The 25,125-nt window shown below is 38.0% G+C and overlaps 1 protein-coding gene across 1 annotated transcript in view; it reads left to right on the top strand.

Moving 5' to 3' along the window:
* The first annotated feature begins 6,775 nt into the window (after positions 1-6,775).
* Positions 6,776-25,125, top strand: part of CASD1 (CAS1 domain containing 1) — a 51,419-nt gene continuing 33,069 nt past the window's right edge. Inside the window, exons 1-6 of the mRNA XM_081344863.1 lie at positions 6,776-7,137; positions 19,216-19,312; positions 19,799-19,919; positions 21,746-21,790; positions 23,999-24,061; positions 24,257-24,301. Coding sequence (XP_081200989.1) covers positions 7,005-7,137; positions 19,216-19,312; positions 19,799-19,919; positions 21,746-21,790; positions 23,999-24,061; positions 24,257-24,301 — 504 coding nt within the window. The 5' untranslated portion in view covers positions 6,776-7,004. The remainder of the gene's footprint in view (positions 7,138-19,215; positions 19,313-19,798; positions 19,920-21,745; positions 21,791-23,998; positions 24,062-24,256; positions 24,302-25,125) is intronic.

Here is a 25,125-nt window from a genome sequence, read left to right as displayed (position 1 = left end):
AAGACAATCTCAAGCTCCAGGAACTAAATGATCTCCTCATGGAGATAGAATTGGCAAAAACAGACCCATGTCTACGTGGTCTAAGCTACTTGGATACCTCCCATGGTGTCAATCCAGTGGTGTCAAAACTGCCATACGGCCTGCAGGTGGACTGGAAATGGCACGGCTCAGATTACAAACTACGCAATAATGTTTCCTTTCCCCCATTCTCATATTTTTGCAGGTTCATAAGCCACCACGCCTGGACGAACAACGATCCCAACTTCGACTTTGATGAACCCAGTGTGCCTGCTCCATCATCATCATCACGGTATGTTAACACAGCAGCTCAACACAGAGACTCACGTGAAGTTGCGTCTACAAGATGGACATTTCACCTCCAATACCATCTCCTCCTCTATAGAGTGATTCAGGTGGTGGCATCTCACATCCTGTACCATCTCCTCCTCAATGGAGTGATTCAGGTGGTGGGGATGAAGATCCTAATCGTCAGTGTCCTATTCACAAAAACCCTCACCCTCTTAGAAAATGTCGTGAGCTTAGAGATAAGACTATACAAGAGCAGAAAGAGGTTCTCCAAAAACTTGGAATATGCTACAGGTCCTGTGCATCATATGACCATTTTGCTAAAAATTGTAAAGCCTTTGTCAAGTGCACAGAATGCGATAGCGACAAGCACGATACAGCTATGCATCCTGCTCCACTTCTAGGCAATCCACAGCAATCACCTGTATCCAACCCTGCTTCAAATTATGGCAGGGAGCAACATGGCGGGGAGCAACAAGCTCACGCTCCAGTCACAAAGGTCTTATCTTCACCCCAATCTTCAAGTCAGAGACCATGTTCTATTTAAGGACCATCAAGCTCAAGAATTGAAAGGCACCAAAAACTTTCATCAGACTATTGCAGAACTTGTCTTGCTTTTGCCTCTTGAAGACTGAATTCGTTGCCTTTCCTGGTTGGATCCTGACTCCGAGAAGAAAAGTTATTTGAACTTTAATCTAGACTATTTGCAGCCTGTAATGGCAGTTTCTATTATTGCAATATGTATGCATGTTTATTTCTTACATCTCTCAGGTTTTTATGTTTTATATATCTCAGGTTATCGCTTAGATCCCTCAGGTTTTATGTCGTATATATCTCATGTTTATTTCTTATATCTCTCAGGTGTTTATGACAACAAGCAAACCACAAACGTCTATTTGCATTTGAATAACTACCATTATATGATTTTATATGGTGGTATTATGAAATACCAGATGGGGAGTGTGCTGCCACCACGTGGCCATTTTGGGGAAATTACAGTGTGGGCAGCCAGAACCCCTCCTACCCTATGATATATTTCCTCTCCCCTCCCTTTTTCTGGGATGGACTTCTTCTTTCTTTCTTTTTTATTGAAGAGTTTTACAGTACATTTTATTTATAAAAAAACAAAACAAAACCCCTCCCAACCCCCTCCCCTCTTCCCAACCCTCCCCAACACCTCCCTCCCTCCCCCTCCCCCCTCCCCGACTTCCCAGAGCTAAATACAAGGTATAAAAGTAGAAACAATCATAATCTACCATATGCAAACAATAGACTATTAAATCTATCGCACTTTAACTCTTATAAAATGACTACAAGCAGTATAAATATCACATCAGCACTTATTCAAATACTAAATGAAACTTTTTAATCCCATATTTATTCTGGATATAGTCAATCCATTTTTTCCACTCCACAATATATCTCTGTTGCGAATGGTCTTTCAAATACGCTGAGATCTTTGCCATTTCCGCCAGGTTGGAAACTTTTAAAGTCCATTGCACTATAGTCGGCAGTTCTTCCTTCTTCCAATATTGCCCTACTAAAAGTCTTGCTGCCGTGATTAAATTCAACATCAACTTAGTGTCCACAACAGTAGTGTCAGTAGTAATGCCCAGTAAAAACAATTGCGGACAAAACTTTATCCTTTTCTTAAATATCTTCTGCATATTCCACCAAATTTTAATCCAAAATGCTTTAACCTTTTTACAGGTCCACCATATATGAAAATACGTTGCATCTTCACCACCACACCTCCAACATTTAGGCTAGCAGTTCGGATACATACTTGCTAGTTTTTTAGGATCTAAATGCCACCTATAAAACATTTTATAAAAGTTCTCTCTTAAATTTTGAGCTTGCGTAAATTTTACATTTCTCACCCAAATCTTTTCCCAAGTATCCATTGTAATGACTTCTTGAAAATTCTGAGCCCACTTTATCATACAGTCTTTAACAAGTTCTGTCTCTGAATCAATTGCTATCAATGCAAGATATATCCGTTTGATATGTGCTTGACCTTGATTACTAATTTGCTTCACCAAATTTTCATCAGTCATTGAAAAACCAATTTTCTGATCTTCTTTCCACCTGGCCTGTAATTGCCCATACTGAAACCAAGTTTGAACAATCTTTCCTTCTCGTAAGATATTATACGGCTTCAAATGCCATACATTCCTTTCCAAACTTAAAATTTCCTTATATGTAGTCACATCATGTTTAAACCCAACACTTATATTTTCTATTGTGTGTTTCGGTATTGCCCATAAATGTATCTTATAATTTAGCTTATGTCTATACTTTTTCCAAACTCGAAACAGAGCATGTCTTAAAATATGCACCTTGAACACATTATCCACCTTCTTATCATACAATAGATATGCATGCCAACCGAATAGCAAATCATGACCTTCAAGATTTAATAATCTCACTTGTGTTAGATTAATCCAATCACTTATCGCTGACAAAGCAGCAGCTTCATAGTATAGTTTAAAATTAGGCATTTTGAGACCACCTCTCTCACGCGTATCCTGCATAATCTTAAATTTAACTCGTGGCCTTTTCCCTGCCCAGACAAATTTATTAATACCCTTTTGCCATTCCTCCAAGTTTGAATCCTTTTTAAGAATAGGTATCATTTGAAATAAAAATAGAAATTTCGGCAAAACATTCATTTTCACTGCTGCAATTCTTCCCAATAAAGACAATTGTAGTTTTTTCCAACTATCCAATTCTTTTTGAACTTTTCCCCATAGCTTTTCATAATTATTTTTATATAGCTTTGCATTTGAGGGTGACAAATATACCCCCAAATATTTAACCCTTTTGACAATTTCAAATCCCGTTAACGCTTCTAAAGCAGCCTTTTGTGATACTGTCATATTCTTAGACAACATTTTAGTTTTTTGTATGTTAACCTTGAATCCAGAAACTTTCCCATATTGCATTATTATCTCCATCAATTCTACAACAGAATTTTCTGGCTGGGTCACCGTAACAACCAGATCGTCTGCAAACACCCTCAGTCTATAATCCTAATCTCTTATTTGAATTCCCTTAATTTTTCCTGAATCCCGTATTTTAATCAGTAATATCTCCAATGTTAAAACAAATAGTAAAGGTGACAACGGGCACCCCTGCCTTGTGCCCTTTTCAATGTTACATACTTCAGTCAAACTATTATTTACTATTATACGGGCTGTTTGCTTTTGATATAGTGCCCTAATTGGTTGTAAGAATTTATCCCCAAAATTCATTTTATCTAATACTTTCAACAAGAATTGCCAATCCAATTGATCAAAAGCTTTTTCAGCATCCAAAAAGATCAACGCTGCAGGGATCTGGTTGTTTCTTTCCAGAAATTCTAACAAATCAACTATATGCCTCACGTTACTTCTTCATCTGTCTACCACTTATAAACCCAGTTTGATCACCATGAATTACTTGTTGCAGTACCCTCATTAATCTGTTAGCTAAAACCTTAGCAAATATCTTGTAGTCCGTGTTCAAAAGTGATATTGGTCTATAATTTTTTGCTTGAGTGACATCCTGATCTTCCTTCGGTATCAAAGAGATAAAAGCAGTTTTCCAAGACGGAGGCACCCCTCCTCCCATTTGGATTGTCTGAAACAATTCCCTTAATGGCTTTACCATCTCTAACTGTAAATTTTTATAATACACAGCAGTCAACCCATCCATCCCTGGCGCCTTGCCCACTTTCAATTGTTTAATTGCTGAAAAAATTTCTTCCTCAGTTATCAATTGATTCATCTCTTCCTTTTGTTCTTGTGTAAGAACAGGAATATTAGCATTCATCAAATATACATCAATATCTACCTCGCTAATCTTATCCCTAGCATATAACTTAGAGTAAAAATCAACAAGTTTTCTTAATAAGACTCTGCTGATACACTACCTTACCCTTATGTTCTATTCTATCTATATTAGAAGCCCTTTGCTTCTTCCTTAACAAATAAGCTAACCATCTACCTGGTTTATTGGCATTGCAAAAAGTATTATGTCTAACATACCGTAGATTAGTTGCCACTTGATCAGCCATCAACTTGTCAAACTGTCCCCTTAATAAATTAATTGCCTCTTTAATCTTCACGTCCGATGGATTCAAAATTAAAGCCTTTTCTTTTTCCCTAATTTCATTCTCTAATTCCTTCCTCCTAAATTCCAGACTACGTCTATATTTGTTATTCAAATATATTAACACACCTCTCATATAAGCTTTACTAGCATCCCAGACCATTTCAATAGAAGTACCCTTATGCATATTAATTTCAAAAAAATCCTTCATCTGTTTTTTACATTCATCCACATTTTCCTGATTTCTAAACAAATTCTCATTTAGACGCCAGGAGCGCATATCTCTATTGGACTTCTTCTTTCTTCATCCCTGGATATTTTCATTCTCCATTACCGGCAGACATGTGATAACCAGCAGACATGTGCTCCAGATCCACGTGCAGATGCTGTGAGTTATTACCGTCTTCTGACCTTGGAAATACTGTTCAAACATCATCTTAACGCACCCCACCTGTTGTATTCTACTCTACATGCAATAAAGGTATTTTTTAGATGATAAAGGGTGTTTCCACGAGTTCAGCTATCTGGAGAGAGAGCTGTTAATGGTAATGGCATCTGCTTATAGAGACCATAGAAGTCTTAACAAGGGATTAATTACAGTGCAACGGCTTTGATCCAGAATATGTGGCCAAGCCAGCCCTCACATGGACTACCAGGATTTTTCCTTCCTAACTGAGATGGAACCAGAGGGAGAACTGGGGAGCTCTGGAGTGCAACATGGACCCCCTGAAGGAGCAAGCCAGCCAAACCTCAGCAACCGCTGTGCCTACTCTGCCAATCAGTCTGACTCTGGGGTGGGCCAACCTGGAGAGGCTAGCCAGAGTGCATCGAATCCCCTTGACTCAGGAGCACAAACGGACACAAGTCTACCCAGCCCACTGGGTAAGCTGGTAGACCACAAAGTGATGGGAACTACGAGACGTTCCTCTAGGGCTCACAAGCCTCTTTCATATCTTGCAGATTACGTTGTAAAATAAAGAGCTATAAGTTGTGTAAATCCTGTTGCCACTAGACTACAGAACTAGTGTTATGATCTAAATGTCTAAAAGTGCCATTTTGGTAGCCTATTCATTCAGACATTGTTTAATAACATTGTAGTCCACCTTGTTTTTTATCACTTTTAGCATGTTTAGATATTAAGTTTTGACAATTGTTGAGACTAATTGATTTTATTATGGTCTGAGCTAAGGGGGGGGTGTTATGTACTGGGCTTTTTGAGGAAATACCACGTGGGTTGCTGGAGCAGCTAAGGGCTCTCCAGCAACCCAGACTACAAGTCTCCTGTGCTGCAATTGGCTATCTCCAGGCAGCAATGGTTGATTTAAACCTATTGGCTCCCACCTAGGGGCTAGATCAGGGGTAGCAACCTTGGCTCCTTTATGACTCATGGACTTCAACAACCAGAATTCCTGAGCCAGCCATGCTGAGGGGAAAGGGAGAGGTTTCCAAGCTGAGCCATGTTGGCTCAGGAATTCTGGGAGTTGAAGTCCAGGAGTCATAAAAGAGCTAAGGTTGCCTACCCCTGGGCTAGACTATATATTGGTTGCAGCCATTTCTCTCAGTACAGTCACAGCACGAAATAAACTATGAGTTACCTGTACTCTGTTCGCATCTTCATTCCTGCATCAAAGAACCCGCTATTTAACAGGAATAATTTTAGGAGACAAGAAAAGTCACAACCTAGACGAAGGTCTGAAAAACGAAATTTGAATCCGAGGGAGGACAAGAACGGACCCTTCCTAGTTTTCGGGAGAATAAAAGATGGGCTATTTTCACATTTGCAAGATACTGTTAAACTAACCTTACATAAAGATAGGACGAGTACGCGGTCAGAGATGTGCTCTCTGCCTGGATACCTCGTAGGTAGGGAAGTAGCTGCTCCCTGACCGCCTCCTTCTGCGTCAGGCTAGCGCCAGCCTGTGTTTCCCTCGCGAAGCGCTACCCTTGCAGTTTAAGCAGGTGACACAAAAAAAGTCGCTACTACATCCTCATTCACCATGAACCTGAATGCCATGAGAGGAATGAAAAGACGACTAAAGGGGGTGGGAAGGTTTATTCCTCGAAGTATCCCTATCCTCGCAGCTCTCCCACGGAGCCCCGCGTTGGCTCTCACGGGAACGGTAGCACAGAAGCCAGCGTTTCTCAGCCTTGACAACTTGACAATGTATAGACTTCAAATCCCAAGTTTCCCCACCCAGCCTCCCATGGATGGCTTGGGAATTCTGGGATTTGAAGTCCGCCTATTTTCCAATTGTTAAGTTTTGAGGAACGCTGCCCGAGGCCGTCGCCCCAAGAGACCGCAGATCCGGTGCACGTGTTCCTGGCTGCCGAGTTGAAAAGGCGACGAAGAGGAGGAGGAGCAAGCAACGGAGGGTTTGCGCCGCTGAGATAGGCGGCGGGACGCTGAGCAGGAGTAACTCAAACAGGCGGTAGTGACGCCCTGTCAGCTGCGGCTGGGCCGTTCATCTACTTGCCTTTCCGCCGCCTCCGGTGGCGGCGTCGGCGGCGGCAGCAGCTGCTTTCGCCTTCCCTCCTGGGAGCCCAGCGCTGCCCGTGTGCGCCCTCCCGTCCGCTTCTTCGCGCACTGTTGTCATGGAGGAGCCAAGATGGCGGCCCTGGCCTACAGCTTGGGCAAGCGGGAGATCAACCACTACTTCAGCGTGAGGAGCGCCAAAGCGCTGGCGCTGGGCGCTGTTCTCCTTCTGACTGCCTGCTACGCCGTCTCCCGTCGGTATCAAGGTGAGTAAAGAGCAGGGAGGCTGGAACGACTATGACCGCAGACGGGGACTGGCTAAGGAGAGAAAACCAATTCAGGGACATGGTCGCGAAAGGTAGGCGCGCAGTCCGTGGACTGCCGCTTCGTCTCCTTCTGGAGGAGTGTGTCACAGGCTTCTTAGAATCCGAAGGGATGGTCAGTTGGGAGCGGGGCCTTTGAGCTGAGCCGGCTCGTCGTGTATATTTTTTTTTCCTCACGGAACATAGAAGACCAGGTAACGAGGAGGCGGCTAGCATCTGCCCCGGCGAACATCCCTGCTCTAGCCTCTTTTCCATAAGTTGGGACGTAGAAGCGATAATATCTCTATGCTTTGTTCCTTTCGCTTACAGACAAGTGCCTTTTCACCTGTTCAGATAAAGCAGCCCCCAGTTAAACCAAGTATTTCCTCATTTATTACCCACACAAGAGGTGTAACAGATTCAAAGTTGTAATCTAAAGAAATTCCCTGCCCTGAGGTGTAGGTCTAATTAGCGCTGCTCATTATAAACAATAATAGTAGGAAATAGGAGTGATTGATGCATTTTGACAGTCCTTGAAGGAAGTGGCTTGATAAGCAAAGTAAATCCTGGAAGATAGGCATGCAATGATATATTTGAACATGAGTTTGAATCCCCTTCATCATAAAGCTTTGTTTTACAGCTCCAGTGCAATTGATTTAGTAAATATTTAGGCTTGCAACTGGCAACTATGAGGACAAAATAAGGACCAGGAAAATAGCAGAACCAGTGTAATGATCAGGGAGGCAGTATCTAGTTCAGCAATCATTGATTTGCTACATTGGTATCCTGTATTCCTTTTCTATGGAGATAGATAGCAAAATGTGTAACATTTGTGTGTGGAATTTAAGTTATTCACATTTAAAATCAATACTCCATTACATCATTCTTTGGTTAATATATAAAAGAACCATATAACCAAAGGCTATTTGACAAATAGTCTTTAAATAACAAGAGTAGGAATGTAAAGGAGCAACAGTGTCTTTGCTTCTCTGTGCATTCTGAATTCATTATAATAGGAATTACTTCATATTGTGCATCATATCAAATGGCTGCAGGGTTTGGTACATTGTGAAGCAAATATTCAAGTAAAGCTCTGTGTACTTATGTGAGTTTAAAAATTTCAGAAAATAATGTGATTTCCTGTTCAGCATCAAATGACTGGACCAACAGGTAATCCTTGCTTAATAACCATTTGTTTAACAACCATTCAAAATTATGATGTTGCTGAATAAAATGGATTATAACCAGTCCCCCTGTTTACAATAATCACAGCATCATTGATACAGGATTGTGATTCAGGCACTGGCAACCTTTGTGTATTTAGTACAATTGCAGTGTTATGTGGCCATCTGATAACTATTTGCAACCTTCCCAGCCAGCTTCTGTCAAACAGAGTAAATGGGAAAGGCAACAGGAGATTGCAAGCTGAGGTTATTTGATATCTCAGTCATAACTGCTACTGCCATCATTAAGTGGAATGGTTACAGGATATATTTTGCTTAGCAATTGCTTTGCTTATTGATGGAGTTGCCAGTCCCAAGCAAAGTTGGTAAGTGAAGACTACTTTTACATTCCCTAAGAGGCACTTTGATTAAATTTCACTGGAGTTGCCACAGAATCCTTAGTATGCTGTTAGTTTTAATATGTTTTTAGCAGATTTCCATGACTAAAGTTCTAGAATTGGATAATGTTTTTAATTCAATCAACTTTTTTCAAAAAAATCAGGGAGCAAAAGACAGCTGTTGAGTGCTTTTTAAATGCCTATGCTGACACATTGTATTTGACAGTCTTAATGCTTAAATGGATGCACAATAAACTAAATGTTGTTATAGCAGTAATTGATTACAACACATCATGGATATTGTGTAATTAACCTTTAGAGTGGCATAGATGCCTTATATCTTAATACAATCCAAAATATTTTCAACATAAATTATAATTCCACTTTCTCATTTCACATTCTATATTTGATAATAGCTATATTGACATAGTAAACTTCCTCCTATTCATTTCTGAATAATAGCATTCTGAATGTGACCATACACCTTTTTTAATGTAAAAATCCATTGCTAGCAAAAGAGTAGGAGAATCAACTTTGATACTTTCTGAATACATAATGAAGCAGAACCAGCATCTGAATTTGATTCCTGCGTATGGTATCTGCTATTAACATTGTCTCATCCAAGTCTTGTGGAAGTAAAGAATAATTGTTCAGGATTGCTGATATCTGAAATAAGCAATTCATAGATTGTAGGAGACTCCTGAACCCGTTTGACTACCCAAACCTCATCTAACTTAATCAAGAAATATTGGTTAGTAAAATTGCAAAAAAATGCAGTTTTGAATAATTTTCAGATTGACACATGTGAAAACTGTAGTTTAAAGCCTAATGTATGTAGCATTCTTTAAAAACAGAATAAGGGATTACATGATACCAAACCATTTACATGCCACAATACAATTCATTCTGCCTCAGTGATCTACCCATTATGACTTTGATTGCTCGCAGAATCATTAAGTGCATTTCTATTTGCCGAAAGCTTCCTTACTCTTCTATAATAAATACTTTAGAATGATTTTTGCTCTGTTTCCCTATGGGTCTCTGCTTTAAAATATTATATCTGGATAATCTAACTTGGTTATCCACTTTTTGTGTAGATAGGAAATGTCTGGTGTAACTCCTAACCTTCTATGTTAAAACACATTAAGTAACACATTAACCCTAGATGCTAAATAACATTAAAATTGCCAACTATTATCTCAGGATTTTAATTCAGTTAGAAGGAACTAAATTGCTATACAATGGACCTTTATTATGTCCCACTATCATCTAATTAAAAATACTAGGATTGGTTGAACATGTATTAATAAAGCTCAGAAGACAAAGAGAGAGAAATAAGCTCGCTCTCTCCTTCCCTACTCTGTTCCTGTTTCTTTTTCTTTTGTTTTTTATTCGTAGTTATATGGTTACATACTGATACAGTATTTCCAATTGTAAACCAGTATCTGTTTTTAGGATTTGGTTTTAATTGTTAACAATAATTAATTGTAAAGGATTAAAGTAAGAACAAGAATTAAAACAGGAATTAAATTACTGAACAATGAAATTCAATGATTCATAGTGTTCTGGAAAAGCTGTGAACATGCATGTTTTCCTAGTAATTACCACCACATTCAGTGAGATTTGCTGTGCTGGACTATAGAATTCTGTGTCAAATAGTAAAATTTCCATTTGAGAAACTTTAAATTTGCATACTGAAAAACTAACACTTGGTACTTCATGGTACTCTGGATATATTTTAGTGTCTCGAAATAAATGGTTTGTTTCTAGATTAGAGTCCCTGGTTTGTGCAAAATAGTATAAGCACACTTATGTAAAATTGGGCTTTGGTTGTTGTGCTTATAGTATGGCATCTATCAGGTGGCTTTGCCACAATACAGAGTAGTAACTTATTATTTCTCTGTGTTATTGTAAAGAAAGGTGCTGAGTTTCTTATCTGAAGCTAAAACGAAGACATGACATGTGAATCAGGCATGGTCATGCCTGATCTGAAGCAACTTTTTGGCTTTAGATCCATACATCCATACTAAAAATATGTGAAAGCAAAAAGCATTATTATGACAAAATTCCTTATCTGTAAATCCACCTATTTGACAACTATGGTATTTGGAAGACTGAATTGAAATATGAGAGGAACAAATATTGAGAAAGAGGAAGGAAAATAGTTATGTTGTATGTTTGAAATTAAAGACTAGAAATGAGGGAATGTTGGAATAACTGTTTCTAAGATGTGAATGGTAAAGGATAGTGATGTTAAAAAGAGAATTCAAATAATATCAGTTTTAGCATCCAAAAAAAAGAAATCATAAATTGTGTATGTTGGCAATCAGACTGCATATATTAATGATATAACTGGAAAAGGTTTGTCCTTCTGCCTGTCATTTGTAAGAATGCCATTTTTTATACAGAGAAAAGCTAATAGTGAATCAAAAATTAAAGGGCATTAGTACTGTATGCTTAGAAAGGTGCTTCGCAGAAGTTGATTGAATGGAGATAAATATAAAATTTGAAAAGTGCAAGGAGGCAGGAATGAAGATCATATTTCATTCTTCAGCAGCTGAAAGCAGTTACATTCTGTTGCCATCATGTTAATGCATCCCTAACCCAAACACATATATATTCCTGAGCCCATCTGGCAAGCGTTATTTCATCAAGTTTCACAATAGTATTGTTAATGAATGGATAATGAGTTTGAAAACTTGCAACTGCTGCTACAGATCCATACTATTGACTGGTACTTTATTTCTGGATGTGGAGACTTAGTCACAGATTTATTTCTTCTGATGAACTAATCTGATATCAAATTTCCACATCTGATTTCTTATTTTAGTTTGTAATTTTAAAATACTTTCTAAATATTTTAGACTACACTATAGTATATTTATTGGTGCATTTTAACCCATTGTTTTAAGTAAAAAAATCTTCCAAGGTGACTTATAAAACACATAAAGACAACTTATTTTGACCCCAGTCTGAAAAACTGTGAGGAGGTTTGAGGAGAAAGGAAGAAAGAAAATCAAACCAGACATTTTGAAAAAAGCCATTTAGAGATATGTTGGATCCTCAATTTATGTAAATCATTTCAGTAAATCTAGTTAGAGAAGCCTGTGTGAGGAACCTTGGAGAGAAGTTCTCAGCTATTAAGAATTAGAAGATTTTCAGTAAAATAATCTCTACAAGATAAACAGGATAACTCTGATGCAGGTTGCCCTTCTTCCCCTCAGCAGCTTCCAGTGTGATTCATCAATCTACCTGTTTCCCAATTTCCCAGCATCCTCTCTTAGCACATCAAAGTGCCAAGCTTTTGTCTGGAACAAAACAGCCCCGTATTGTTCTATGGATAAAATAGCCATGTTTTGTTCTGTATATGGAATACATGGAATTGACCAAAACTCCCCAAACATGCATTTTCAGTTTGGGCACAGACTATTTGAAACCAGCTGTTTTGCGCATAGAACAATTAATGAACAGAAAACTTTGCATATGCCTAGGGGAGTAATTACAAGCAAGATAATTCAGTTAAAGATATTTTTATACTACATCTAATTGCTTTTCTTCCTGTATTGGCAATGTACCAAACTCAAGAACAAAACAAACCTCTGGAGTTGTAGTATTAAATTCCATTTTTATCAAGGGAATATTCCATAACAATTTATTCTTAAAGTGACAGCAATATTAATAATAGTCAACTGGTTACATACACTTATTTAAAACATGTGTATGGCCACCCATCTTAAAATGCAACTCTAATGGATACAGCTAAGAATCCAAAAGGATTTAGGTAGCTCTATTTGTAATTTCTTCATGACACTGGTATTTTTATGCATTATCAAAGTAAAAAATGCATTTGTATTTCTAAATGCAAAATAAATAGAAAAACTGCATCAGACTAGTTGGGAGAGAGAAAAGAGTGCAGATAGTTCTCAAGCTACCACTTTTGGGGCTGAAATTTCTGTCAAGTCATTGCAGTTATAAATTGAGTGGGGCCCAATTTTATGACAGTTTGCGTGGCAATTAAGTGAATTCCCATGGTCACTAAGCGAATCACATGGGCATTATTTTCTGGAAAACAACAAAAGTTATAAATTCCGATAATGTGCCTGCAGGATGCTGTAATTGGTCATAAAAGCAAGTTTTTTTGTCAAATGCCCAAATTGTGGTCCCATGAACTGAGGGTTTGTGTGACATAAATGTAAGTACAGGTTGTATGTCACTTTTTCAAAGACCTTCATAATTTTGCATGGTTGTTAAAAGAACGGTCATAATTTGAGAATTACCTGTAAGCTCTACATATATCTGTGTTGTGTATGAATATTATGTTGCCAGTGGGTGATTTTAGAGCCTTCCTTGACATGTCTAATACTTTATCTCTAAATCATTTTTTGACTGATAAGCAATTTACATAGAGTACTGCATTTTGTAAAATAAGCATAGACAAATTTCATATCTTTTTCCCCCTGATATTTAGGATAGTTTGTGATAGTTGAAGAAATAAATCTGAACATGTAGATTGAAATTCAGTCTAGTTAGGAAGAAATAGGCCATACATATTTTAAAATTTATAATAACTTCGTTTGTGAATCTTTCTCAATACTTACAATGAGGTAATGTACTTTCCACCATCCAACAGAAATAATTTATGTTCTTTCTTTTACTATTTATCCAAGTGAGGGAATACGGAAGCAAATCATAGAACAATTAACATTTTTCAATAAAATATGAAACTAACATTTGATTGTAAGGCACCGCTTGAACATATTTTCCTCAATTGCATCTTTTTCTGGTTATTTATGTACATGCATGTTAAAATAATTTTTATTTTCAGTCTTACAATAAAAATTTCAGGGGTGGTTTGGAGACTAAATTGTTTATATTTTAGCAATAGTCATTTTTTTCCAGAAATTTCAGTAGGTCTAAAATGAGTGGGGAACCTGTTGCTCTCCAAAAGAGATCATCTCCGATACCAGGAATAATTGAAGTCTGAACAATAATCGAATTATTAATTTGTATTTTTATTTGGGCTGTAGTTTTAATAATATGTGATATTTTAGATTCAGCAGACAGTAGATGATAATAAAACCCACATATAAATGTATTCCAGTATTTTATTTTCCTTAGTTATTTTATCTTATGCTATTTGGGGATTTTGTATTGCTCTTTTATTTTTAATTTATTTTAACAACAAATTAACGAATTAAACAATTGATTGAGAGCTTGATAGCATGTAAATTTAATAAATTTTAATGGTTGGTTCCCCTTCATGGATTACTGCCTTGTCGTGGCAAAGGGCCTTGCGTAATTCAATGAAGCTATGAGCTATGCCATGCAGGGCCACCCAAGACGACCAGGTCATAGCAGAGAGTTCGGACAAAGCGTGATCCATTGGAGAAGGAAATGGCAACCCACTCCAGTATCTTTGCCATGAAAACCCTATGGACATTACCAAAAGGCAAAACGATATGATGCTGGAAGATGAGCCCCTCAGGTCGGAAGGTGTCCAATATGCTACTGGGGAAGAGCAGAGGGCTAGTACTAGTAGTGCCAGAAAGAATGAAGCGACTGGGCCAAAGCCGAAAGGACGCTCAGCTGTGGATGTATCTGGTGGTGAAAGGAAAGTCCAATGCTATAAAGATTTTTTCTCCATAGGAACCTGGAATGTAAGATCCATGAATCAAGGAAAGCTGGATGTGGTCAAACAAGAGATGACAAGACTGAACATCGACATCTTAGGTATCAGCGAACTAAAATGGACAGGAATGGGTGAATTTAATTCAGATGACCATCAGGTATAGTACTGCGGGCAAGAATCCCTCAGAAGAAATGGAGTAGCCTTCATAGTCAATAAAAGAATAGGAAAAGCAATACTGGGATACAATCCCCAAAATGACAGAATGATCTCAGTTCGAATCCAAGGCAAACCATTCGATATCACAGTAATCCAAGTCTATGCCCCAACCCCTGCTGCTGAAGAGGATGAAATTGACCAGTTCTATGAAGCCCTACAGCACCTTATAGAACTATCACCAAAAAACGATGTCCTTATCATCATGGGGGATTGGAATGCTAAAGTAGGAAGCCAAAAGATAACCGGAATAACAGGCAAGTTTGGCCTTGGAATACAAAATGAAGCAAGGCACAGGCTGACAGAATTTTGTCAAGAGAATATGATGGTCATCGCAAACACTCTTTTTCAACAACCCAAGAGACAGCTCTACACATGGACATCACCAGACAGTCAACACAGAAATCAGATTGACTATGTGCTCTGCAGCCAAAGATGGAGAAGCTCTATACAGTCAGTAAAAACAAGACCAGGAGCTGACTGTGGCTTAGCTTCTCATTGAAAAATTTAGGCTTAGACTGAAGAAAGTAGGGAAAAGCACTAGGCCACTCAGATATGAAATAAATCATATCCCTGATGAATACACAGTAGAGGTGACAAATAGATTTAAGGAATTAAATCTGATAGACAGAGTGCCTGAAGAGGACAGAGGTTCGCAACATTGTACAAGAGGTAGTAACCAAAATCATCCCAAAGAAAAATAAATGCAAGAAAGCAAAATGGCTGTCTGAGGAAGCTTTGCAAATAGCTGAGAAAAGAAGGGAAGTGAAAGGCAAGGGGAAAAGGGAAAGATACTTCCAATTGAATGCAGAATTCCAGAGAATAGCTAGAAGAGATAAGAATGCGTTCTTAAATGAACAGTGCAAAGAAATAGAAGAAAACAATAGAATAGGGAGGACCAGAGATCTCTTCAAGAAAATTGGAGAGATGAAGGGAACATTTCATACAAAAATGGGCATGATAAAGGACCAAAATGGCAGGGACCTAACAGAGGCAGAAGAGATTAAGAAGAGGTGGCAAAATTACACAGAAGAACTATACAAGAATGAGCTTAACGTCCCTGATAATCACAATGAAGTGGTCACTGACCTCGAGCCAGACATCCTAGAATGTGAAGTGAAGTGGGCCTTAGAAAAGCTGAGCAACAACAAAACTAGTGGAGGTGACAGTATTCCAGCTGAGCTATTCAAAATCTTAAAAGACGATGCAGTAAAAGTGCTACACTCAATTTGCCAGCAAATTTGGAAAACTGAACAGTGGCCACAGGATTGGAAAAGATCAGTTTACATTCCAATTCCAAAGAAGGGCAGTGCCAAAGAATGTTCAAACTATCGCACCATTGCACTCATTTCTCGTGCTAGTAAAGTTATGCTTAAAATCCTACAAGCTAGACTCCAGCAGTATGTGGATCGAGAACTACCAGAAGTACAGGCAGGATTTCGAAGAGGCAGAGGAACTAGAGATCAAATTGCTAACATACGCTGGATCATGGAGAAAGCTAGAGAGTTCCAGAAAAACATCTACTTCTGCTTCATTGACTATGCTAAAGCCTTTGATTGTGTGGATCATAACAAACTGTGGCAAGTTCTTAAAGAGATGGGCGTACCAGACCATCTTATTTGTCTCTTGAGAAACCTATATGTGGGCCAAGAAGCAACAGTGAGAACTGGACACGGAAGCACTGATTGGTTCAAAATTGGGAAAGGAGTCCGGCAAGGCTGTATACTGTCGCCCTGCCTATTTAACATATGCAGAGCACATCATGAGAAAGGCAGGGCTTGATGAATCAAAAGTTGGAATTAAGATTGCCGGAAGAAATATCAACAATCTAAGATATGCAGATGATACCACTCTAATGGCAGAAGGTGAAGAGGAACTAAAGAGCCTCTTGTTGCGGGTGAAGAAGGAGAGTGCAAAACGTGGGTTGAAACTTAACATTAAGAAAACCAAGATCATGGCATCCGACCCTCTCAATTCCTGGCAAATGGGGAAGAAATGGAGGTAGTGACAGATTTTATTTTCCTGGGCTCCAAGATCACCGCAGATGGGGACTGCAGCCAAGAAATTAAAAGACGCTTGCTCCTTGGGAGGAAAGCCATGGCAAATCTAGACAGCACACTAAAAAGCAGAGACATCACCCTGCCAACAAAAGTGCATATAGTCAAGGCCATGGTTTTCCCAGTTGCAATGTATGGCTGTGAAAGTTGGGCCATAAGAAAGGCTGAATGCCAAAGAATTGAGGCCTTTGAACTATGGTGCTGGAGAAGACTCCTGGGAGTCCCTTGGACTGCAAGGTGATCAAACCAGTCAGTCCTAAAGATCAATACTGACTGCTCTTTAGAAGGCCAGATCCTGAAGTTGAAACTCAAATACTGTGGCGACCTAACGAGAAGGAAGGACTCACTGGAGAAGAGCATAATGCTGGGAAAGATTGAGGGCAAGAGAAGAAGGGGACGACAGAGAATGAGGTGGCTGGATGGAGTCCCTGAAGCAGTAGGCATGAGCTTAAATGGACTCCAGAAGATGGTAAAAGACAGGAAGGCCTGGAGGAACGTTGTCCATAGGGTCGCGATGGGTCGGACACAACTTCGCAACTAATAACAACAAATGGTTGGTTATACAATCAGCCAGATATTTAAACTGGATTTGGCATTTTTATATACATATTGAGTCCGTTTCAAGGACTGGAATAGGCACATACAGGTAGTCCTTGACTTATGGTCACAAGCTTGTAAGCCGCCCTGAGTCTTCGGAGAAGGGCGGGATATAAATGGAATTAAAATTAAAAAAATAAAAATAAAATTGAGCCCAAAATTTCTGTTTCTAAATGACAAAGTTGTTAAGTGAGTTTTGTTCCATTTTAGGACCTTGCCACAGTTGTTAAGTGAATCTAGCTCCCCCATTGACTTTGCTTGTCAAAAGATCACAAAACGTGATCAAATGACCCTGGAACAATGCAACCGTCATAAATATAATTCAGTTGCCAAGGATCTGAGTTTTGATTACATGACCATGGGGATTCTGCAACAGTTGTAACTGTGAAAAATGGTCGAGTCACTTTTTCAGTGCCATTGTAGCTTCATACAGTCACTAAAGAAACTGTTGTATGTCAACGACTACCTTTATTTGATAGTGTTAAAAGTATTGTTACAGGATGTAAACTGTTCCTAACAAAGCTGCCTTTTGCCATTGAATGATGGCGACTTTGTCAATGATGATTTTGTTCAAGTAGTGCTCAAGATATTTTGGTATTTTACTCAACGTGCCTATTACTATAGACACTATACTTTCCTTTGGCTTGGTTGTCCTACTTCTGTTTGCATTATTATCAGCCAGATGTTCAAATTGGATTTGGCATTTTTGTCTACTTATGAAGTCAGGACCTGGGATAGGCAGATGTAGATATTTAATGGTATTAAATGTATTCTTGCAGGATATCAACTGTTCAGAATAAAGCTGCTTTTTGCAGTTGGCTGACAGTGATTTTTTTCCAATGCTGATGGTGCCAAATGGCACTCCAGTTGTTTTGGGACTACATCCAAGGCGCCTATTAATATTGGTATTACCTTTGCTTTCTTTTGCCACAGTCATTTTATTTCTGTTTACAGTCTTTGTATTTTATTATCTTCTCCAGTTCTTTTTCTTCTCTTCTGCTGTCTCTAGCTACTGCCATGTCCACTATACAGACTTTTTTTGTCTTTCTTATTGACAGTTGTTAAGCCAGGGGTGTTAAGTGAGAGATGCCTATCTCTTTGAACTCTAAAGACCAGAGCACTTTAGCTTCTTCATTTTCTATTACTTTTTTATTTTATGGTCCCATCAGTTTTTGCTTGCAAGAAAATGATATTTCTTGCAGATCTTCCAATGCATCATTCTTGTCACTTTATCATGCCATTGTTTGTAGTCAGTCTGTACAATTATCTACCAGCAGCCAATCAGGTAATACACTGTTTCTTCAGCTTCTTTACAGAGTTTACTATTATTATTGGCTCGTCAAACAATCAATTAAATATTTAGACTGAATTTTGTATTTTTATCTGTCTATTAATTTATTATTATTATTATTATTATTATTATTATTAACAACAACAACAACAACAACAATATTAATAATAATAATAATAATAATAATAATAATAATAATAATAATAATAATAATAATAATAATAAAAATTTATATGCCGCTCTTCTCCCTAAGGACTCAGGGCAGCTCACAACAATAAAAAATTAAAAAACATAGAATACAAAGATTAAAAAAGAATTAAACAATAAATAAAAAAATAAAGGACAATTTAAGCCAATAAAAACCAAATTTAAAAAACCATGATCAGTCCACGCCCGCTTGTTTGGAACAACCATGTCTTCAGGTTACGGCGGAAGGATCGAAGGTCAGGGGCCGTCCGCAGCTCCGGAGGCAGTTCATTCCAGAGGGACGGCGTGCCCACAGAGAAGGCTCTACCCCTGGGGGTCGCCAGCTGGCATTGCCTGGCCGACGGCACCCTGAGGAGGCCGACTCTGTGGGAGCGAACCGGGCGATAGGAGGTTGACATTGGCAGCAGGTGGTCTCGCAAGTACCCCGGGCCTAAGCCATGTAGGGCTTTAAAGGTAATTATACCTCTATTTCTTTTTTTCTCTTTAGGTAATGATACTTGTGAATATCTTCTCTCTACTGGAAGATTCCTTGGGGACAAAACATGGCAACCTTATAGCTGTATGATGCATAGATACAAACAGAGGTAAAATATTGTTGTAAATGTATTTAAAGCATGATACAAACTAAATTTAATTTATGTTTAATTAAAACCAAATATATTTACTTAGAATATTTGCTATGATTACTCTGCCAGTCATGAATTTAATATTTTACATCTTCTGTTAAATTAAAAATTATCTATTTGATAACAACATTTTGATGTTAGATGTTACTGTTAGTTTTTTAGAGGCTGTGTGAGACTGTTGTCTGCTCATGTTTTTTATCTTTGTATACTTATTGTTGCTACTATTGTTGTTATTACTGTTAACAAGGCTTCTTGGACACTGGGTTGGCAATTGTGAACATAACTGTTTGAATTTTTCCAAATATTTTGGGTGTATTTCATTTTATTAGCCTCTCTGAAATAAATAGGATTTACCCACCAGCATATTTTTCTGTTTAAATGTTTGCAAACTTTATTTTTGTTCTCATACTTGAAACCAATTAATATTTATTTTTGTTTTTACAGTGAAGCAAAAGCATGCCTCAAAAACAAGTATATTGCATTTATAGGTGATTCTAGGATTCGTCAACTATTCTACTCATTTATAAAACTAATAAACCCTCAAATTAAGGAGGAAGGAAACAAGGTATAACTTTCAATATTTTTGTCCTCACTGTTTTTATAACTATGGAACCATAAATATCTACAGAAACATTATCACTGTTCTTTACATTTACTTCTATGTAAGATATCCCTAATTCAGTAGCATATGTTCATGTCACAAGAACCTTAATAAAAACTTCAATTTTTTAAATAAAAATTAATAAAATTTGCAAGTATTTTAAAAATCAGAAAAAAGTCAGGGGACGCTATAGAAACAAGATAATTCTAATTCTTGTCCATCTTCTGTCACATATTTTATAATAAGCATTATATTTAGAAGTAGAAATTTATGGTCTGCAATCCTTGAATATATTTTTTTCTGTGACTTGCAGCCACGTATGTATTATGCTCCTCCCTAGTTCATTGACATAAACTGGGAGGAAAAAATTCTGAATATAATTCCTGCTTTGCTCCAAGATCAGATGGGCAATTAAAAGTATAGTTGTGTTGGGTAGTATAGTTCTGTGCAGTCTTTGACACAGTAATCCTCAACTTGATATTGTTCCCCTGTTGTTAATAGCAATGGGGAAATAGTGGTCAAGACATTATTGAGATTTCTGGAGAAAAAGACTTTATCAGTCCTTCCAATTAGATAAATATTTCTGGCAATGGCATATTATGTATGCCCAATAATTCGTGTTATGTACCAATTATTGCGGTTAGAACATTCCTAGGTGACAAGAAAATTGTACAGAAAGCTATACATTCTAAGAGTTTAAATGTTGTAACATTTCTTTGGAAAAGTTATTTCCTTGTCTTAAGTATAAAAATTTGTTAAAGTGCATAGATACCTCATGCCCACTTGTTTCATCTCTCCTTCCCTCATAGTTCCTAGCTTTAATAGGGTTCCTGCATTATTTAATTAATACATTGTAACCTGGAAAATCCTGAAAGCTAGGTGTTCTTTGTTGGACTACACATGTGATTTTTTTAAAATCTGGAATTGATAACTATGGTAACATTAGAAAAAGAAGTAGTTGCTAGCTTTGTAGATTAAAAATAGATGACTGATAGAAAAGAATATCATACTCCATCCTCCTTTGCCTTCAGTATGGTCCACTTAGAAGGAAGAAAATGGATAAACCCAGGAGTTCAAAATGGCCTGATTAAGATTTAACTCCAGCACTACTCCAACTTCTTAGTCTCCATGGAACAAATTGCCCATGAATATGTTATTGAAAATTATATTAGAGCTTTCATGTACTTTCTTTATATATTTGTAATGCACCTTCAGTAGTTGGACACTTGTAAAGCAAGGACCAGATTACACATTTGATCTTTACTTTAAAAAAAAGCTGTAGGAACAGCTTTTGAAACTACAGAGAGGGAAGAATATTTTTAAGAAATCCTCCAAATGCTATTTGTATTGGCTTAGAAACCCATTGATAGAAAACTTCCTTTGTGATACAAGTAGCGGATTCAGAGAGGAATGGTTTTAATTAAGATTGTGAAGTGAGAAAAAAGGGTTTAAAAAACCTTTCTTGCCCCATAGTTTTATCCCGTATATATTTATATATAATATATTTATATATTCCTCTTACCATCGTCTGGTTAAAGATTAAAACATGATAATACACATAAAACACTAAATTAATGTTGGAAGTAAAGCCTATAAACCTTCAGATGTTGCTGAGTAACAGTCCCCAGCGTACTTCAGCATTGATAAGCTGACTGGGCTGCTACAGTACCATTAGGAGGGCAACAGGATTCCCCACTGCTAACTTACGTGGTGTTTGTTGTAAACAGCATATAAATGTAAATCCAAAAGTTTATGGAAAATGTTACAATGTGCATGTTTTATTTTGACAGCATGAAAACATTCCTTTTGAAGACAAATCATCTTCACTTAAAGTGGTAAGTATTGCTGATTTTCTAACTAAGAGAAAGAGTTGGTATAATTGCTGGAAGTAGTACTTGAAAATTATATATACATATCCAGCAAAGGAAGAAGTATTCAGCTAACTTTTCAACAAGCAACTGTTGCCTTCCATTCTCTACCCTGGTAGCAGGGCAGTTGTGGAAAGGAATGCTTTGAAAATTTGAGGCAACTTGAGTGCCACAGAAAAATAGGCAATAACCATTAGAATAAAAATGATCATAGTTTCTATAGTTTAAACCATTTATAGGTGTTGTAAGCATGGTAACTGGTAGGAATTTTTCCAATGTTTAGTTAGGTGCCTTCTTTAAACAGTTCATCAGTTTTATTCTTGCAGTATCAAGTGAAACAATATTTTCTTTAAGAAAGACACAGTGTGGAAGAATGAAATTAATGAACTTGTATGGGAGCACATTTGACAATATTTCTCAAATGGTAACATTTTATGACAAGATAATATCCTAGCCCAGTTGATGGCGAACCTTTTAGAGATCGAGTGCCCGAGCTGCAATCCCAAACCCACTTATGTATCGTCGGGTGCCAGGTAGGCGTGGCCCATTGGGTGGGCATGGCTGTGGTGGTAACAGCAGACTGAATGGGACTAAAAAGTTCAATCAATTCCAACTTTGCGAGAACATTTTTTTCCCCCGCGAGAAGTTGAAATTGATTGATTGATTGAACCTTTTTTTTTGCACACGGCAGCAGAGGCCTAAAATGAAAAGGTTTTATAAAACCCAGCTGAAGACCTAGGACTGGGGCAATGGTGCGCATGCCCACAGAGAGGGCTCTGCATGCCAGCTGTGGCACGCGCGCCATAGGTTCGCCACCACAGTCCTAGCCAAAGAACAAGTAGGATTTAAGTCAGGAAGATCCATTATACAGATAATGCTTGATTTATGACCATTAGTTCAGCGACCATTTGAAGTTATACAATTACATATTACCTTAACAAAAGTCATCCCATCCACTTTTAAACTGGCTTGCCGACATATTCCAATATGCCTGTGTGCTGATAACATGGGTTATTATTTTACTGTTGGTTATAGTGGTGAGAAGAGCCCTAAAATATTTCACCCAATATAAGTAGTTCTTGACTTACAACGATTTGTTTAGTGACCATTTGAAGTTACAGTGGCATTGAAAAAAGTTGCTTATATCCATTTTTCACATCATTATTTAAGCGTCCCCATGGTCATGTCTTCCAAATTTGGATGGTAGGCAACTGGGCGGTATTTTTGATGATTGCAGTTTCCTGTGGTCAGCCTTTGCAACCATCTGACAAGCGAAGTTAATGAGGAAGCCAGATTCACTTAACAACTGCAGTAAAGCACTTAACAGCTGTGGTAAGAAAGGTCATAAAATAAGGCAAAAGTCACTTGACTGTTTTGCTAAAGGTAAAGGTTCCCCCGCACATGCGTGCTAGTCGTTTCCAACTCTAGGGGCCGGTGCTCATCTCCATTTCAAAGCCGAAGAGCCAGCGCTTGTCCGAGAACGTCTCCGTGGTCATGTGGCCGGCATGACTAGACACCAAAGGCGCACGGAACGCTGTTACCTTCCCACCGTAGTGGTCCCTACTTTTGTACTTGCATTTTTACGTGCTTTGGAACTGCTAGGTTGGCAGAAGCTGAGACGAGTAACAGGCGCTCACTCTGTTACATGGCACTCGGGATTCGACCCGCCAAACTGCCGACCTTCTGATCGACAAGCTCAGCGTCCTAACCCTTTGAGCCACCACGTCCCTTCTGTTTTGCTTAGCAACGGAAATTTTGAGCTCAGTTGTGGTCATAAGTCAAGGACTTACTGTAAAATTAAACACTGCTGTTTAATTTTTTAGAACAAATTATAATGACTTTTCATAAGAGTTATAAAGTTAACAATTGATTTATTAATGACAGCAAATAAAGCAAGTTAAATGTTTTAATTACTTGGGAATTTCTTTTCATTCATCTGATTGCAGAGATCCATATCTGGTTCCTGTATTCAAAGTTTGCCAATTGTGCATTATTTTTCTTTTTTTCCTATAAGAAAATTGGATTGGTTACAATATAGTTCAGGCATGTATATTTGAAAGGAAATATTTCTGTTTTAAACCATTGATTGGTCTTTCCTCAAGTTCATGGCAAAATGCAACACATAAGAGGTTTCCAGATTTTTACACTCATGAAAGTATGTCCTTTTCTCTTCAGGATTTCCTGTGGTATCCAGAAGTCAATGGTTCTATGAAGCAGTGTATCAAGTCTTGGACTGAAGTGAGTTGTATAGGTTATGTTTTATTATAATAATTATTATAATTCCAACAAATGAATGGTTTTCTAGTTTTGAAAGTAATTTTAGTAAATATGATTGTGATCATAAGCGTGTTTTACAAATGCTTTTTCTAATTAAGAAATCAGTCAATGATTATGATTTGTATTGGGATTAACTTGTCTTTTATTATGTCATAGGGTTCTTTATCCAAACCTCATATACTTGTAGTAGGAGCAGCTACGGTAAGCTACTTGTATACTAATCATTGCAGTAACCAAATAAAAGTATGACAGTCTCTGATTTCACCTGTATTAGGTTCCATATGAAACCCTGATATTGCCTTTTCTCTTTTATTTCCACTCCATTATTTTAAGTTAGAGCAGGGGTCCCCAACCCCCAGTCCATGGACCACTACCAGGCCATGCCATGCCGGCAACTTGTCCACACAAACAAGCAAAGCCCCATTGGTGGGATGTAGGAAGCACACAAAACCACGCACCCTCCGGTCCGCGGAAAAACCTCTCTCCATGGAACCAGTCCCTGGTGCCCAAAAGGTTGGGGACCTCTGACCTAGCGAATTAGTTTATCGTCTGACCTATCATTATCAATATAGTATACTACTCCTTTCTTACATTACATAAGTTGCCAACCTGACCTTCCATATTTTTTTTTCTCATTGCTACTATTCCTGGACCTAATAGAGTGTAGTTAAATCTTGATAGACAACTGGCATCAGAATATTTTTTACTAATGATATGCCCTTCTGGAATGCTAATATATGTGTGCAAACTCATTTCAGGTAGTTCTCAGTTGATGATTATACAGATGGTTTTGGTTTTATGTCCACAGTTGGGACCAGAAATATGGTCATAAGTCATTGTCCTCATAAGTCAAGAGACCCACACTACCAGTCCCATTTTTTCAACATTTTTTCCAGCGGTTAATAATAATAAAGTTGGAAGGGGGCTTCCGGTTCCTGTTTTCCAGCGGAGCAGTTGGAAGATTCGGAATGCTGAACCCTTCGGCTGAAATTTCTTTTTGTTGGGGACCCTAAGGGGCCAGAACC

This window comes from Vipera berus (assembly GCF_964194415.1).
Source record: "Vipera berus genome assembly, chromosome: Z".
NCBI lineage: Eukaryota > Metazoa > Chordata > Lepidosauria > Squamata > Viperidae > Vipera > Vipera berus.
The sequence above is the reverse complement of the archived record's forward strand: the minus strand, read 5'-3'. Positions and strand labels throughout refer to the sequence as shown.